Below are 18,772 nucleotides of genomic sequence, written 5' to 3'. Positions count from 1 at the left end.
AATAAAGTCCTATTGTGGTCAAGGAAGGCAAGCACTATTGTGGTCAAGGAGGGCACGTTTCACCTTCCTTTTACCAACAAAGGGCAAATGACTTGTCTCAGAACCTATATTGAATTCAGGAGCCAAGACCTGATTATGGTCTAACATTTATCAAACATAAGCTTCTGAACTAAATCTTTATATTCTTTCACTGAATTCTCACAGTAATTGTATGAGGGATGTGGCCCTGGCTGGGCAGGTGGCAGGTGAAGGCCTCAGAGGTCCATGCTCATCACAGACACAGGACAGCTTCCTGTGTTAGGGAGGGGAGGATGGGAACCCACCGGAATGCATGAAACATTGTCAGATCACATCAGGAGAGAGGCTCACAGAGCAGGGTCAGGGTTTGGAGCATCAAGTGTAGATTTACTCTTGTCTCACTGTCCACTTGTCTGGTTTGAAGATCCATCCTGTTGGAGGACTGTTTGTTTTCTGGCTGGGTGACTGATGTTTCTGCCTGTCCAGCTGGAGAGCTATCTGGCTCATGGAGTGTCTAGTTGGGGGTCTGTCCTTCTGGAGACTGCCCTCTTGGCTGCAGTCCTTCTGGCTGGGGTCTGCATATCTGTCTAGCCAAAGGTCTTTCTGAGGGTCTTACCAAGCTGGCATTCAGTCTGTTTGGAGTTCACTTTTCCAGCTACCTACTCGCAGATTTATCAGCCTGTCTGGCTACAGACTGATCTGTCGGTCTGGGGTCAGTCCATCTGTTTGCGAGGCTAGATGTCTGTCTTAGCAGCTGCAGAATTGCCTGCCAAACCAGCAATCTGTGTGTGTCTGCTGTCAGCTCAAGGACTGGGGGTTTGGCCAGGGGGCTATGTTAACTGCTCATAGTCTGGTTGGGGGTCCTCCTGCCTGACTCAGGTCTATCTGGTTGGGGATCTATATAAATAGGTCTGACTTGTTGGGGGTCCATTCATTCATCTCTCCAGATGGGGGTCCACCTGTTCATCTGGTTTGAGTTCTGTCTGTCCAGCTAGGGATCTAGCTGGCCAGTTGGCTTGGGGTTCATTTGTGTCTGAGCATAGTGCCTCACTGTCTGGCTGGGGTTATCTGTCATGTGTGACTAGGGGTTCATCTCCCAATGAGGCCCTGAGAGATGGGGGGGTCAATCTGGCTAGCAGGGATCTAGCCTGTCTGAAGGATCTGATCTGCAAGGTATGCCAAGCTGGTAAATGGTTTGGACAGTGGGCGATATGTCTGGCTAGGATGCTTGTCTACCTGAGGGTATGTCTACTGCAGGTGGTGCATCAATTTGTCCGCTAAAATGTGGGTCTTTGGAATTGGTGAGTTGGTGGGGACTATCCACCTGTCTAGAAGTCCACCTATCTGCCTTTTTGGGAGGCTGTCTGTACAATTAAGGGTCTGGCTGGCTGGGAGTCCATCTGGCTAGTTAGGAGTCTGACTAGGTCTGTCAGTCTGTCTGTCCACTTGGGGGTGGGTCTGTCTAGCTGAGAGGATGTCTGTATCTGCTCAGCTACGGATTTGTTTGTCTGTCTGGGAGTCTGTCCACCTAGGGGTCCATCTGACTGGTATCTGGTGGGCTGCCTAGCTGGGAGAGGGGTCTTTTTGATGGTCTCTCTTGCTGGGGGTGGTCTGTCAGGCTGTTAGTTGATTTCTCTGACTGGAGGTCCATCCATCCAGCTGTGGACTGTCCCTCTGAAGGTCTGGCTGTCTAGGTATATGGCTATCTACTTGTCCTGGTTGGGGGCCCATCTGTCTCTGTACCAAGTGGGGATCTTTTTACCTGTTTGAAATCAGTCTGCTGGGTTGTTATACCTGGCTTGGATCTGTCTGAATGGTGGTTGGGGGTGGGAGAGTGTCTATCAGTCTTTTTCAGGGCCCACCTCATTTCTATGTCCAGCTGAGTGTGTGAGTGAGGGAGGCTCAGATATTGAGATGAACTAGTCCATTATGTGGTGATGGGGGCAGTCTCCAGAAGCCCATCCGTCCATGCTCTTCTTCACACCTGGGAGGACCTGCCTAGTCCCCTGGGGTTGGGCCCATTCCTGATGTTTATTCTTGAATCCGTTCACTGCAGTCTCACCAGCCATTATCTCCCAACTACCTCCCCCGCCGCAAGCCTTGAATATTATAATTACTGGGGTAAAGGCCCTACATTTCCACCCTGAGAAACTTTTATTTTGATCCAGGAACAGAATTCCCATTCCCAACACTTCACACAGCAGAGAATGGCCGTCAGCAGTCCAGATGCCCATGTGGGGCAACAGGCAGGCAGGGAGCAGCACTCACACCTGGGTCCACTCAGCAGGGGGGTCCCGGGGCCCTTTAGGCCTTCCAATGCGCAGGTTGAAGCCTGGAAGAATGGCACCATGGGTTTCGTGGAGAAGCTGAGGCATGGAAATGTGTGGAAGGTCATCCTCAAGCCTCCAGCCCCTAGTGGTTTACTGCAGCCACAACCCCAGGGCTCGGAGAGTGTGAGCCCCATGCCACCAACCCTAAACCCCCAAATCCTGGGGTTCAGTCAAAGCTGCGGAGGCACAGCAATCCATGCTTTGACTTACCTAGCCCAACACTCTGAGCTCCATCCACCACGTCCTCATAGGCATCAGGCCCAGCAGGGCTTTGGTCAGCAGCAACTGCGGGCACAAAACCACCCCCCACGGATTGACTCAGGCGGCCCCACGGAGCTCCGGAACCCATGGGGGCAGTACCACATCCTCCATGCGCCCGGGGCCTGAGCTGGCAGGCTGGGGGCCAGGGCGGTGAGGGCAGCAGGAGGGGGAGAAGCGGAAAGGGACCCGTCCGCCTGGACTAGCGAGCACCGCCAGAGAAACGGACCGGCCTTGAGCCCAAGGCTAGGCCTGGCACACTTCCGGCCGTGAGCGGAGCTGGGCAACAGTCCCAGAGGCGTGGCCAGCAAGGCACGTACGTCAGCTTAGGCCCTGACCGGGCCGAACTGAGGGGTGGGGGGTCCTCGAGGCAGCCAGCAAGACTGGGTGGGAAGAAGGCGCAGGTGGCTGCCGGCCCTCCCGCCTCGCGCCCCGGGCTGCCCGGACTCACCGCGGCCGGGCAGCAACCCACGCGCGTCCTCCGCGTGCGCCTGCGGCCGCCGAGCGCGCGGCGTCACCTGGCTGTAGAGCGGCTCCTCCTCCGCGCCGCGCCCCCGCGCCCCCGCCCCGGTGCCCGCCGGCGCCGCGCGCTTCTGCACCACCGCGTACGTGTCGGCCATGGCGAGGGCCCGGGGCCCGGGCACCGAGATGCTTCTGCGGGTGGGGAGGGCGGGGAGGAAGTGAAGCGACTGAGCCAAGGGAGGGAGGGGGTGGGGAGCGCGCCTAGCTCGCAAACCGCTGGCTTCCTTTCCGCCGGGCGGAAAGGTCTCAGAGGAGAGAGGGACGGGTCTCTAGGTGAGGGGATCTCGGTTCTGTGTTTCGAGCCTGGCAACGTAGGTGGGTGAAGGAAAGGAGACAGCCTGGCAGGTGAATAGGGCAGGGTATTGGTACTGAGGGGTGGTCATTTCTGTGTACATGTCTGAATGAAAGAATGAGGAAGTGGCATTTAAAGGGGAGGGAGGGATAGCCTCAAAATGGAGAGCTAGTCTCAAGGACGAGGGGGTGAAATCTGCTGCAAAGGAAGGTTGACTCTGTGCCCAGCACCTGACATGAGGCCTGACAAGTGGGCGGCTTCAAGAAATATTTGCTAAATTAATGACTAGGGAAGCAAAGAAAGCGCTAACATGGGGGCTAGCCAGGCCGAGGCAATGGGATCTCTGGGATCAAAGTGTCATCTTGGGGCAGGTTCCCCTACTCAGTTCAAAGAAAGAGCCAGTGAATATTTGGTAAACGACAGCAAGGGAGGGCTGATGTTTTCAAGGGCGAGGAAAGGGTTAGCCTCTGAGCATGAGAAATTGGAAAGGGAAGAATGAGGAGATGGAACTGAGTACCTGAGGACCCCGCCAAGTGGGCGAGGTGTGGTGGGAAGGGTCTGGGAAGTCTGGAGAGAGAGGGCGTCATCGTAGACTGGGGCACAATTCTGGGGAAAGACAGGAGGGGAAGGGTATGAGACTTGGAGGAAACTGGTCAGACCCCTGATGGAGGTGACCATGGACTCAGGGGTGGGTAAGCTTAAGAGAACAGTCTGATAAGGTAGCAAGGAGGACAAAGGTGGATATCATAGTCAGTCCCTGCTCCCAGAAGGAGTCCATGGGCTAGATGCTGCAGTGATGGTAGCCAAAGACTTCTGCTCTGGGTCCTGGTCTCTGAGGGTATTGACGGTGGACAGGAAGAGAGTAGGAAGGGGGCGTTGGTACCTCCTTGAAATTCTGGTACAGGGGGCTGGTGTTTTGGAGTGCTGAGAAGAACATCTGAGCCACCGTGTGGTATAGGAACCTGTACTGCTCCTGGGGGAAGAGGAATCATCAAAAAGGGAAGATAAGAGGAGGGACGTGTCCTTGGATTGAGGAGACTGAGGCTCTTACCTCTGTTTGCACAGCTGCAGGCCGTTGCTTTCTCATCTCCAGGACCACGTTGAAGAGGCTGAAGTTAGGTGGGATCATCTGGGGCAGAGAGGGTACATGAGCAGGACCTGGTGGGCATGGGACCTGCACTGTACATAAGCACACATATGCCCTATTCATACCTGGGTCAGGAGCAACTGTCTCACATAATCCACAGTGCACAGGACACCTGTTCGCCCACAACCCGCGCTGACAAGCAAGAATAAGCGTAAGCTTGGTCAGGACCTGCCCACAACTGCTTTTATATGGGGCGTTTGGGGTTGGGAGTGAGGGTCCTAATGGAGGATACCCTGCAGCACCTTTTGATTCTCAGAATCCCCAGATTACAATTTAAAGGAAAAAAACTTTTTAATTGCTTACATTTGTTGAGCATCAACTCTGTGTTTACTCTCCAGCAAGCAGTCTGCACTCAATAAATGCTAAATTTCAGCTGATGTAGCATGGCTTCAGGTTTTTCAAAAGAGGCACTCAAACTGTGACACCGGCTTCAAGGCCTTCACTGGCCTCCCTACCTCCCTCCCCACTCCCAGTTATCTCTGTCTTATGAGACCCCCGTAAAACCCATTTCTTAAACCTGCAATGGACACAGAGGGGGCTGGGGCCAGATCCCTGGAGGCGACGGGCTTCCTCCACCATGGTGAGCACATGTTCAGGATTGCTAGGGACTCCTCTGTCTGGCCAGGACATATATTGCAGCTGGTACACAGAACGACATTCCTGAAACACAGGAAAAGAGTGGCAAATAATAAGAAAGCATTTACTGAGAACCTACTGCATGTCAGGCCCAGTTCTAAACATCTTCCATTTAAATCCAACAGATTATAACTGAGGAGATAGGTGCTATTGCTAATGCCCATTTTACAAATAAGAAAACAGACAGAAAACAGCTCTCCCCATATGGGAGCCTCCTCCGCCCCTTTAAGTACCTTCTGAAAAGTAACCTGGAGGGTCCTGAGCATGATGTCTGCATTCAGCCATGTCTCCCTTGTCTGAGGATGTGGGCCAGGTGGGAAGAGAGAGGAGAACAAAGACCACAGGTCCCAAAAGACATTTGCAGAAAATAAAGCATTTCTGATTAAAAAATCAAAGTCAAACAAACATATTTTTAAAAATTCATTCAGCTCAAACATCCCCCATGGCTTTCCTGAAGGAAACATTTGATAGAGGGGAGAAAGAACTGTGATTAAAAACCCCAACAAGCTCATTTATAGTGAAAAAAAAAAAGATTTCTTTTGTTCTATAACAAGAGTTTTATTGTACTTATATGTACCAACTATATTTGACTTGAGGTAAAAGATTTTCCTGAGTTATGAAAAGGTAAGTGAAATAGGGATTTTAAGAACCTAACCAGGTACATTTATATAACAGAGATAACTATGATCATAGTTAAAATGCAAAAGCAATGAATATATTGAGTCCTGACTATTTGCAGGCTAATACCAGAGAGTTCCCCGCAGTGTGAGGGGACTGTGGGAAAACTAGTCATCCTTTCAGGCCCAGCCCAAAAGCTTCCCTGAGAATCTTCTGTGAAACCTCCCACAACATCCAAGACTTCATAAAACACTGTTCCCACCTCTGCCCCAGCTCACCAGGGTGATGCAGAAAAGCCCAATCTGTAGTGGTTCCTGTTCTTGGGCCCAGTAACGCTCACATTTTTTCTGTGAGGCAAGGGAGAAAAGGCAGGGAGTGAAGAGCAGTAGTCTGCTTTAGAGTTCCAGCTCAGTATATCCACACCCCCACAGGACACCTCAGGCATTGCTGGTGGAAGTTCAGAGAGCTGTAGCTAATATGCAGGCCAGCTGGCAGAGCCTTGTCAGATTAAACACAGACACAGTGGAGACTTGTGCTTCTGACTATGCAGGAGGAAGACAGGCCAGAATATTCTCATACTGTAAGCAATTAAAAAAACTGGACAGAACATATGAACCACTATTTTCAGACAGTGGACCACAGGTATTGCAGGATTGTGATCACTGAACAAAGGGAAACACATGGGTCAAATGTTATGACTGCCCAGCTTACTGCCTAGAGGCAGTCACCAGGCTGCAGAACATGGAGAGTCCAATGATCCTACTGAGTTGAGGAGCCAGAGATCATGGCTCAGGGAGGCCAAAGCAGCTAGAATTTGAAGGGCAGAGTCTTAGAAAGAACAGAGCTATGCAAACAAGAGTTAAAAAGTTTAGAAGTCTGCATATGGTCCCCTTGAATATTATTAGCTGAATAATAATCTGAGCATCATGAAATTCCATGAAGCCAGGCAAGAATAACTTCCCATGGAAGAACAATAACTAAGAACCTATAAGATGAATATTTCCTATAATGTTCATAATGGGATAGAAAAAATTTACATTCCTACAGCCAGTGTGGAGAGATCCGACTGACTGTAAAGGCATTCAATAAGGAACCAAGAAGGACCACAAGTTAGAAGTAGAATGAAATTAGTTCTAGAATAAAGGCTACTCTAGACCTGCCCTACAAAAGCTTTAAAACAAACCTTAAAATGATCAAACATCCAAAAGTAACTTAACTGCCTTCCAGAAAAAGTTCAACACTCTTTAAAGTAAGACAATAAAATCCAACAGTTATCTACAAAATTAAAAATGTCAAGCATCCAAGAAAAATTTACTAGACATACAAAGAAACAAGAAAACAAGATCTATAACCAGGAGAAAAATAAGTGAATAGAAAATCCAATAGGGATGAAGAAAGAAGTAGACAAAGACCTTTAAACGGTTTTTTTAAAAAATATTTTAAATATACTTGAAGATGGAAAAAGAAAACATGAATAAAATGAAAGTGAAACAAAAGATAGAGAAAATACCGAAAGGGAACTTCTAGAGAGGAAAAATAAAATACAGGAAATAAAAAATTCACTAATAGCAGATTAGACACAGAAAAAAAAATCAATGAACACAAAGACATAGCAATAGAATCTATTTAAAATGAAAAAAAGAAAAAATTACTGGGAAAAAATGAACAAAGAATCAGTTACCTGTGGAAATATACCAAATGATCTAATATATGTGTACTTGGAGTCCAGAAGAAGAGGAGAGAGGGGAGAACAGAAACTATATTTGCAAAAATAATCGCTGGAAATTTTTCCAAATTTGATGAAACCACAAACCCACAAATCCAAAAAAGTCTAGCATGTACTAAAACTTCAGACTCCCAGAAGGAAGGTCGGTGTTCAAATAAACCATATTGTTTATATAAACAGTTCAAGCATAGTGAGCCGCTTTTATTAGAAATCCAATTTCCAGGAAAGATCCGACCTAGTAGGAAGGTCTTCTTTTAAAATCATAAGCCTGCTATATTACTCTTTTCTGCACAAAAAGTTGAAACAATCTTGAAAAAAAAGGAAGAAACTTGGAGGACTCACATTTCCTGACTTCAAAACTTACTATAAAGTTACAATAATAAAAAATGTATACTACTGGTACAAAGATAGATCTACCAATCAATGGAATAGAATTGAAAGTCCAGAAATAAACACATTTATAGTCAATTGCTTTTTCAACAAGGATAACAAGACCATTCAAAGGGGCAAAGACAGACAAATAACAAGTGGTGAAAAAAATAACAAGTGTTGAAAATAAAGATAGACAACAAGTGTTGGTGAGGATGTGAAGAATTTGAATCCTCATACATTGCTGGTTGGAAGGTAAAATGATGTAGCTGTGGAAAACAGTTTGACAGTTCCTCAAAATATTAAGAAAGGAGTTACCATATGATGTAGCAATTCCACTTCTATATATGTAACCAAGAGAACTGAAAACATACTTCTAAACAAAAACTTGCACGTAAGTGTTCATAGCAGCATTATTCATACTAGCCAAAAAGTGGAAGCAACTCACATTCCATAAACCAATAAATGAGTAAGTAAAATGTAGTAGATCCATTCAATGGAATACTGTTCAACAATAAAAAGGAGTTAATACTGACACATGCTATAATATGCATGGATTTTAAAACCATGCTAAGTGAAAGGACTCAGTCACAAAGACAACATATGATTCAGTTTACATGAAAAGTCCAGAGTAGTCAAACCTATAGGGACCAAAAATAGAGTAGGGGTTACCTAGAATAGAGAAATGGGGAGTGACTGCCAATGGATATAGGATTTCTTTGTGGGGAAATGAAAATGTTGTAAAATTCATTGCACTGATGGCTGCTTAACTCAGGAATATACTAAAAACAATTGAATTGCACACTTTAAATGGATAAATTGCATCTTGATAAAAGCTATTTTTAAAAAGAGATTGTTTCTTTTGATTCAGTCCCAAAAGTTTATTTTTGCTTTTGTTTCCTTTGCCTCAGAAGACATATCAAGAAGGATGCTATGACCAATGCCAGAGAAATTACTGCCTGTACTCTCTTCTAGGATTTTTATGGTTTTGGGTCTCACATTTAGGTCTTTAATCCATTATGAGTTTTTTTTTGTGTGTGGTGTAAGAAAGTGGTCCAGTTTCTCTCTCTTTCTTTTCTTTTCTTTTCTTTTCTTTTCTTTTCTTTTCTTTTCTTTTCTTTTCTTTTCTTTTCTTTTGCATGTAGATATCCAGTTTTCCCAGGACTATTTATTGAAGAGACTCTTTTTCCCATAGCATATTTTTGCCTCCTTTATTGAAGATTAATAGGTTAATTGACCACATAATCATGGGTTTATTTCTGGGCTTTCTATCCTATTCCATTGATCTATGTGTCTATTTTTGTGCCAGTATCATACTGTTTTGATTACTACAGTTTTGTAGTATAACTTAAAATCTGGAATTGTGGTATCTCCAGCTTTGTATTTCTTTTTCAAGATTGCTTTGGCTATTCAGGGTCTTTTGTGGTTCCACACAAATTTTAGGATTCTTTGTTCTAGTTCTGTGAAAAATGCTGTTGATATTTTGATAGGGATTGCATTAAATCTGTAGGTTGCTTTGGATAGTATGGGCATTTTAACAATATTTCTTCTTCCATTCCATGAGCATGGACTATCTTTCCATTTATTTGTGTCATCTTCAATTTTTTTTTCATCAGTGTTTTATAGTTTTCAGCGTATAGGTTTTTCACTTCCTTTTCCTAGGTATTTTATTATCTTTGGTGCAATTATAAATTGGATTGTTTTAATTTCTTGTTCTGCTGCTTCATTATAAGTGTATAGAAATGCAACAGATTTCTGTACATCGATTTTGTATACTGTGACCTTACTCAATTCATTTATCCATTTTAGTAATTATTTGGTGTAGTCTTTAGGGTTTTCTATATATAGTATCATGTCCTCCGCAAATAGTGAAAGTTTTACTTCTTGCTTACCAATTTGGATGGTATTTCCTTTTCTTATCTGATTGCCGTGGCAAAATAAAAAGCCTTTGCATACAAAGGAAACAAACAGTAAAACTAAAAAATGACCTACTGAATGGAGAAGATGTTTGCAAATGACATACCTGATAAAGGGTTAGTATACAAAATATATAAACAACTGATTCAACTCAACAGCCAAACACCAAATAATCCAATTAAAAAATGGACAAAAGACACAAACAGACATTTCTCCAAAGAAGACATCCAAATGGCCAACAGACACATGAAAGGATGCTTACTCAACATCTCTCATCATCAGGGAACTGCAAATCAAAACACAATGAGATATCACCTCACACCTGTCAGAATGGCTAAAACCAAAAATACAAGAAGCATCAAGTGTTGGCAAGGATGTGGAGAAAAAAGAACCACTGTGCACTGTTGGTGGGAATGCAAACTGGTGCAGCCACTCTGGAAAACAGTATGGAGGTTCCTCAAAAAATTAAAAATGGAACTACCCTATGATCCAGTAATTGCACTACCTGGTATTTATCCAAAGAATACTCAAACACTAATTCAAAAGGATATATGCACCCCTGTGTTTATTGCTGCGTTATTTACAATAGCCAAATTACGGAAGCAGCCCAGTGTCCATCAATAGATGAATGGATAAAGAAGATGTGATATATATATACAATGGAATATAGAATGAAATCTTGCCATTTGCAACATGGATGGATCTAGAGGGTATAATACTAAGCGAAATAAATCAGTTGGAGAAAGACAAATACCACATGATCTCACTCATATGTGGAACTTAAGAAACAAAACAAATAAATGAAGAAAAAAAAGAGAGAAACCAAAAAACAGACTATTAATTACAGAGAATAAATAGGTGGTTACCGGAGGAAAGGTGGGGGTGGGGAATGGGTGAAATAGGTGAAGAAGATTAAGAGTACACTTATCTTATTAAAAAAATAAGAAAAAGACAATCTAAAGCAGAAATAATAGTGCATTGTGGAGTATGTTTCATATTTAGAATTAAAACCTATGGCAACAATAACATAAAGCATGGAATGGGAAATTTAAAATATGCTAGTATAAAGTTCTTATGTTTTAAATGAAATGGTATAATATTATTTGAGTAGACTGTGATTAAGTTAAAGATATAACTGGTAAACCCTAAAGCCAGACTAAGCACATAATACAAAGAGCTATAACTAATAAGTAAATAATGACTATGAAATGGATTCATAAAAATTCTCAATCTGGGGGCACCTGGGTGGCTCAGTCAGTTAAGTGTCCGCCTTTGGCTCAGGTCATGGTCTTGGGGTCCTGGAATCGAGTCCCATGTCAGGCCCGTGCTCAGTGGGGAGTCTGCTTCTCCCTCTCCCTCTCTCCCCCACTTGTGCTCTCTCTCTCAAATAAATAAATAAAAAATTAAAAAATTCTCAATCTGAAAGAAGACAGAAAAGAATAAAAGGACAAAGAACAGATGGAACAAACAAAAAACAAAGATAGTAGATTTAGACTCAACATTATTGATAATATATTAACAAATAAATACTCCAATTAAAGGCAGAGATTGTCAGATTAAATAAAAAAGTAAGTCCCTACAATATGCCACCTACAAGATACTTTAAAAATAAAGATGAACATAGATAAAAAGTAAAAGAATGGAAAAAGAGATGCACACTCTAGCACAATTTAAATGGCTATATTAATATCACAGTACACTTCAGAAACAGAATATTACCAGAGATAGAAAGGAACCTTACATATTGGAAAAGGGACTGATTCATCAGGAAGACATAATCCTAACTGTATAGGCACTCAATTACAGAGTTTCAAAATAGCTGAAGCAGAAACTGACAGAACTGAAAAGACAGATAATTTTAAAATTAGAGATTTCAACATCATTTCAGCAAATAACAGGGCAAGTAGACCCCCTAAAAAGTCATACGAACAACAAGATTCGAATAATATTTGTCCTAATTGGCAGTTATATAATAGTTGGAGATTTCGTCACTCCTCTCTCAGCAATTGATAGAACATTTAGAGAGAAGAAATTAGTAAAGATTTATAAAATACAGTAAAGATAAAAAATACTAAAGTGTCTTTCAAAAAAGACACAATTTGACTGAATTGATATTTATAGAACACTTCACTCAACAAAAGCAGAATACACATTCTTTTCAAGTGTACACAGACTATTTACCAAGATAGGCCATATTCATAGCCATAAAACAAGTCTCACTATATGTAAAAGGATTGAAATCATATAAAGTTGTTCTTTGACCACAGTAGAATTAACTAAAAATTAATAACAGGAAGATATATGGGAAAGTCCTCAAATATTTGAAACTAAGTATAACCATGGTCAAATACCATGAGTCAAAGAAAAAATCACAAGGGAAATTAGAAAATATTTTGAATTACTTGAGAAAGAAGATACAACTTATCAAGTTTATGAGATGCAGCTAAAGCAGTGCTCAGAGAAAAATGAATAACATTACATGCTTATATATGAAAAAGAAAAATCTCAAATCAATGATCTAAATTTAAGAAACTAGAAAAATAGGAGCAAGTTAAACCTAAATAACCATTAGGAAGGAAATGAAAAAGATAAAAAGTTATTAATGAAATAAGAAATGAAAAAAAAATAGAGAAAATGAATAAAACCCAAAGCTGGTTCTTTAAAAAACAACAACAACAATTGACAAACCTCTAGCCCAGAGATGGCTAACATTTTCTATAAAGGGCCAGATAATAAGTATTTCACACTTTGTGAGCCATTCAATCTACCCAACTTGCAACTACTGAATTCTGCCATTGTGGCATGAAAGTGGGTATATACTATATACAAACATAGGAGTGTGGCTATATTCTAACATGTTTTATTTACAAAAAATGGGCAGCAAGACAGACCTAGTACAATAGCTAATGTTTGTTCATCTTTACTCTAGCCAGACTGACATGGGACAGATGGACAGGCAGACCACAAATTACCAAAATCAGGAATGAAAAAGGGGCATCACTATAGCTTGTACAGACTCCATGATCAGCCAGTCATCCCCGGGCAGTACTTACCCCACTTCTCAACCCTGTCTATTGAATAGGCCAGAATGTAGAAACCATGTGCCTTCAATGTTGCCATGCATTTATTGAGTAACGAATTTATGCTAATAGGCAAAACAAAGATCTGGACTTATCTTCCATTCAAGGAGAGGGAGAATAAACAATGAGTAGATTACCTTGTATGCTAGAAGTGGTAAGAACTGCGAAGAAAAATAGGACACAGGAAGGAGAGTGGGAGCGCTGGGAGTTTTAAATGGTGTAAGATCCAGGAACGTCTCATGGAGAAAGTAGTGTTTGAACAAAGATCTGAAGGTGGTAGTAGAGCAAGCAAAGAAGAATGTTCCAGGCAGAGGGAAGAGCCAAGGCACAGTGCCATCCCTGGCACATCTGAGGAACAGCAAAGGCCAAAATGTCTAGAGCGGAGTGAATAAAGGAGAGAGGCAAACACAGAGATCAGAGCTGTACCAGGGACAGCTCAGTATAGGGCCTAATGGTCTATGGTGCAGACTTGGGTTGGGAAGACCAGCAGTAAAGGGGTTTCGAACATTTCAGGGATGAGCACCATGAATAAAAGGGAAAAGGTCAACAAAAAATTAAAGAGAGCAATAGTGGAGCCACTCTAAGAATTGGGCCTTTCAGACTTGAGATTAGGGAGGTGCTAACAAGATATCTCCTGCCTCCTTCCTGCACAAGGAAATGTATTCTAGATAAGGACACCTACCCGCCCATTCTCCATTTCTCGACATGCCATCAGGATCACCTGGACAAGAAGGGTAAGGGGAGAGGGGAGTGATTTGGGTTAGGGAATTGGAGAAACAAGGCCAAGGGAGGACTCAGAATGTTAGCCCCACCTCACCCTACCCTAAGGCTGACCTTGACCCCAAACTCCCAGACCAGGCGCCAGAAGTCTAGCAAGGTGTGAGGCAGGGGTCCTTGTGTGGCGATGTAGGCCTGGCTTCCGTCTGTGCCCTGGTAAAGGCTAAGTTCACCACCAAGATCTTGCTGTCACCCCCACCATGTCCGCCCCTTCCCTGACTCCCAGCCTGACCCGGATGAAGTTGCCATTGATGTAGTCGCCATGTCCCTCTTCCTGGAGCAGGGAGAGGATCACTCGTGTCTGATCATCTGCCAGCGGGAGAGGTGAGAAAAGTGCTTTGGGATGAGAGGAGCATCAAGGCCCTGATGGCTTCCTGGATGAAAGCCAGCAGGGTTACTGCACACCCAGCAGGGATCCCACTTGGGTGCACTTGTAAGCTGCTCAGGAGAAATGCAGCCACTGCAAGGATCTGAGAGGGAGTGCACTGGGAGCATAGTGGGGTGGACTGGACTGCCATGGGGTGGAGGATGTGTGCAGAGCCTCACGGACTCCTTCTGGAAGCCCCCGACTTACACGGCAGCACATCTTTGTAGCGATTCTTCCTCACGTTCCCTGGCAGACTGCCAGCCTCAGTGGAGCACACATGGTCAGTCTTCCACGCGGCTGAGCAGGCCTGGATGTCCTGACCAGGAGAGGGAGGAGAGAGAAAGAGAGGAGCCAGGTCAGAGCTCTGGGGCACAGAGGCACTTGTAGGGATGCAAAGTACATGGCCTGTGAGAGGTGAATGCAGAGTCTTCGATAGCATGGTGCCTGGGTAATTGTAGTGATACAATAGCAATAGCAACTCAGAGCCACTCCTCTGTGCCAGGCTCTGTGCTAACAACATCGAATCATTGCAAGGTCAACCCGAAGCTAGTACTATTATTGATGTCCCCGCTGTGTAGGTAAGACAGCTGAGGCACAACATGGTTGAATGACTTGCTGAAAGTCCCACCCAGGAAGTGGAACAGTGAGGGTTGCTCTCAAACCTCTCAGCATCTACCCCCTAAACACTCAATCTGTGTTACACTGTATTGTAAACGATAATTCTAACATAATATGTATGTAATATAACAAACATGATGATGTATGGTATATGACAATATCCAATGTATATGATTATAATGTATAACATTACTTATGTAACAAAATATTACAGATACTTTATTACTGTTACATTATTATAATTTGTGAAGTGTATCACCATCATCATCAGCTATTCAAAATCAGAAGATAGTAACCCCTACCGAAGCCTACGACGCTGCAGTAGCATTCCTTACACATGGCTTGCATCGCGGCATTGTAATGTTTAGCGCATTTATAATTAGTGACAAAGGATCCTACAAAGTGAGCGCTCAAGATGTGTAAGCTCTTTTTTACCCACGCCAGTTCCTCACGCCAGTTTAGTCATTAACGGTCGCGTTTTACCCAAGGAAAAACTGATGCCAGAGGACCGGGTAAAGTACCCTAGGTCACAGCGCCTATTAGAGTCCGGCATCCACACCACCATCCCCTCTTCCCCCCACTCTCAGCAGGGCTTCTTGGTTCCTCTTCCCCTAGCCCCTTCTTCCACATGATCACAGAAGTGATCACCGGGGCGCCTGGAGAGGCCGCAGGTGACAGGTGTCCAGAGCAAGTGCGCGCCTGCCTTCCCTTGTTGCACCGGCTTCTCCAGCCCGACCCAGCAGCGGGACTGTTCCGGGAGCTGGATGAGGGCACAGAGGACCCAAGGGCGTGTGCGGCACCGCCCAACCCGGCCGTGGACTTCGCCCTCTGGGGCTCTGCAGGCAGAAGATGAGGACAGAGACGGGGTTAAGAGTGACAGAGAGGTGCTGAGGAGAGAAAAATAGACCTTGAGGCGAGGAGACACCCCTGGAGACCGAAATGGAGAGAGAGAGAGAGAGAGAGAGAGATTGGGAGAGAGGGAGATAGAAAGGCAAAGCGCGGCAGGGTGCACAGGACAGACATCCCGACAGTCCAGGACCAGGAGTTGGAGCGCGCGGTTTGGCTGGCCACTCTCGCCCACTTACGCTGAACTCGCCGGCAAGGACCGCTCTCTCTCGGCCGCCTCGCGCCTCCAACTGCTCCAAGAAGCTCCGCACAGCATCCAAGTTGCGGCTCATGACGCTATGGACCCCCGAAGTCCAGTCCAGCTGTTGCGCTCCGCGAGGGTAGCTAGTAGCAAGAAAGCTGGAGGCGGAGGCGGGCTGCGGAGGCCCCGCCTCCGATCTTGCGACCCAATGGAAGCGCGCAACAGGCGGCAGGGCGCGCCCCTCGGCCAATGACATTCGGAGCTCGCCCCGGTGCCGCTCACAGGCTCCCGGACCAGGGCCGCAGCCGGAGCCCCAAATCCTCTCCCGCTGGGCCTGGGAACTGAGTCCAGCGCTGGTGCTTCCCTTTCTATGGGCGCCAGGCATGTTGGCTGAGTCCGCACAATCCCCTGGACACTTTCTCCTGCTTAGTCCCAGGATCCTCGCCCGGGGCCAACCTTCCTCCAAGGGCCCGCGTTGGGTAGATGGCCTTGCGTCCTCGCCCGGCCTCCCACGTCCCATCTCCCTGAGAGATAGACTGGGCTCCGAGCCAGAGTGGCGGCGCGGCAGCTGTGAGTGGAGATGGTCGCCGAGATTGAGCTGCAACTCCTGCCTAGAGAACCCTGGGTTGGGGGCGTCCCTCACTGTGCGCTCCCGCGGCAGGGCCCAGAGGAAGGTCACGGGAGGTTGCTGAGGTTGCCGCGGGGGGGAAATGACACCCGGGCACCCCTGCTGTGAAAAAGGCCGAATGGAAGCGGATGTTTCTGTATCTCTGTATTTCCTGAGGTTCCTTTTTCTGGATCGGGCTAGGAGGAGCTGGGGGCGCCAGGATCCTTTCTGAATTTAAGGTTCTCATCCCGCATAAACCTGCAGGGAAACAGAACTGAGGCCGTCAAAGTGGGTTCCAGTGGGAAAGATCTCAAGGCTTTCAAAAAGCTTCTCTCTTTCTTGCTTTCTCCACACCCTCACCTTCAGAAAATGGGCAGGAAAAGGCCAAGAGGACAATTTGCTGACCCAGTTCCCGGGGTCACCAAGGGGAGGCTGGAGAAAGCGGAGAGGAGACTAGGGATCCTGCCTCGGTAAATGGGCTAGCCCACCCCTCACCCAGCAGGGCTCCAGGGGTCATGGAAGGAATTTCTGGGGGTGTCCGACTGGAGGGAGTGTCTGTGGAGTCCAGTTTGAGGTCGTTAAAGTATCAAAGGTTAACCAATGGGGTGAGGTGTACTTTAAGTGATTGAGGGGGCAACAGGGTCATTGGTTCAGGTTGTGGATTTAATTAATTATGGGTTATTAGAGTGTTGTTTGAGTTAGGGATGGGCAAACTCTTTTTTTCAAAAGGCTTTGGTTTTTGGCTTTGCTGTCTCTGGTGTCTGTCCCAGCTACTCAGCTCCACCAGGGCATTGTGAAAGCAGCCATAGGCCACACATGTAAAGAAATGAGTGTGGCTATATTCCAATAAAACTATTTGTGGACACTTAAATTTTAATTTCATGTAATTTTCATGTGTCACAAAACATTTGTGTGTGTGTGTGTGGCCTGAGGTTGTGTGGTTTACTGACCCAGGTTTAAGTGACAGAAGTCAAAGTGGATGATCAGTGGGGATGTTTCCTTTATTGAGGGGTTAGGCGAGGTCACCATGGACTCAGTGTTTATTAGTTTCATCTCTAAGAGTTCAAAGATGGTCAGTAGTGGTCTCTGAGGATGGGCGCTTATAATGAACTCATTGGAGGTCAGTGAGAATTCTTTGCATGTTCATGGGCAACTGTCATCAGATGTTAATGGCAGTCATTGGAGGTCAATGAAAGACAATGAAAGTCGCTGAAGGGCTATCGGGATTTGGAGTGGTAGTTTAAGTAATTGAGGGATCAAAAGAAGGAAGGTCATTGAGGGCTCCTATTCAGTGCACTATAGTGTATGTCAATGAAATCACTGAGATTTTGTGGATGAAATCATGGGTTTTTGGAGACTCAGGGAAGTGGAATACAGAAGTTTCAGGGAACTTTGAGAAGATATGGATGTTCAATGGAGGAGTCATGGACACTCTTTAGTTTCTGAGTACTCATGGATACTAATGACAGTCATTAGGGACTAGTGGATATCAGAGTAAACATGAAAGAGTCACTGTGGGATCATGAAAGGTCTTTGTGGACCCTGGTGTTAGTGGATGTCATTGGAGGTCAAAGGTCACTGGAAACTGGTGGTACCTCAGGAGCAGATGCAACATTGAAGGGTCATTGGTCCATCCATATCATCTGTGGTAGGGACTGGGAGGCAGGAAGGCTGACCCAGAAGCTCGGGTCTGGCTAGCTGGGGATCTTCTGACTAGTGACTGAGGGTCTGTTTGTCCAGTGAGAGGATGTATCTACCTGTCCACCTGGCTTTTCAGGGTGTTTATCTTGCTAAGGGCCTGGCTTTCTCACAGGCTGGGGTCTGTCTTACTGGCAGGAGGTAAGCCTGTCAAGCTGAGGGCTGGCTGGCTACTTGGCTGGGTAGGTGGGATATTCTCTGCTGGGGTAATGTCTATTTGTCTGGGGCGGGTGTGTGTCTGACTGTCCTTGAGGGATTGTATTTTGGTTGGCTGGGATCACCTACTAATTGGCTGGTACCAGGAGGTGTCCATGTTTCTGACCACAAGTCTTTCTGGATGTCTGCCTGGGGATCTTCCCATTTGTTCAAGAATCTGTCCATTTGGCTGTCTGTCCCTCTGGAGTCTGTCTCCCTGGGATTTTGTCCATCCAGAAGTCTGTCTAGCCAAGGGTCTGCGTCTCTACCTATTTGGGGATCTTTCTATCTGGTTCAAAATCTTATGGCTTATGAACAGAATGGCTCAGGCTGTGGCCCCCCTGTCATGCTTCCCCCTGGATTTGCTCTATTTTTGGTTGCATGTTCACCCTTACTCCATGCCCTCCTCTCATTGTTTAATTTGCCTGCCCCACTGACTATCCCTCTAGGTCTCTTCAGATATCCAAATGCTCCTGGCTTGCAATCTACTCAACTCAGGCTGGGTGTGGG

The 18,772-nt window shown here is 45.5% G+C and overlaps 1 protein-coding gene across 4 annotated transcripts; it reads right to left on the bottom strand.

Annotated features, from left to right (window-relative positions):
- Positions 1–2,149: 2,149 nt before the first annotated feature.
- Positions 2,150–15,936, bottom strand: PTPN18 (protein tyrosine phosphatase non-receptor type 18). Of its 4 annotated transcripts, none has more exons than XM_034664928.1 (15): positions 15,761–15,935; positions 14,265–14,373; positions 13,923–13,999; positions 13,748–13,843; positions 13,596–13,634; positions 6,100–6,168; positions 5,437–5,499; positions 5,085–5,227; positions 4,633–4,699; positions 4,472–4,549; positions 4,304–4,393; positions 3,938–4,026; positions 3,058–3,260; positions 2,559–2,633; positions 2,150–2,384 (listed from the first exon to the last, which is right to left on the bottom strand). In XM_034664928.1, exons 1-15 carry the CDS (start codon positions 15,851–15,853, stop codon positions 2,323–2,325), a joined length of 1,353 nt encoding a protein of 450 aa, XP_034520819.1. In that variant the 5' UTR covers positions 15,854–15,935; the 3' UTR covers positions 2,150–2,322. The 4 variants fall into 4 exon arrangements, 2 of the variants coding, with proteins under 2 accessions (XP_034520819.1, XP_034520818.1); XM_034664927.1 differs by having other exon boundaries at positions 2,150–2,350; positions 15,761–15,923; XR_004626658.1 differs by lacking the exon at positions 3,938–4,026 and having other exon boundaries at positions 2,277–2,350; positions 15,761–15,933.
- Positions 15,937–18,772: the final 2,836 nt, after the last annotated feature.

The sequence above is a fragment of the Ailuropoda melanoleuca genome, chromosome 7, assembly GCF_002007445.2.
Source record: "Ailuropoda melanoleuca isolate Jingjing chromosome 7, ASM200744v2, whole genome shotgun sequence".
In the NCBI taxonomy this organism is placed as follows: domain Eukaryota; kingdom Metazoa; phylum Chordata; class Mammalia; order Carnivora; family Ursidae; genus Ailuropoda; species Ailuropoda melanoleuca.
This window is presented reverse-complemented; position numbering and strand designations above follow the sequence as displayed.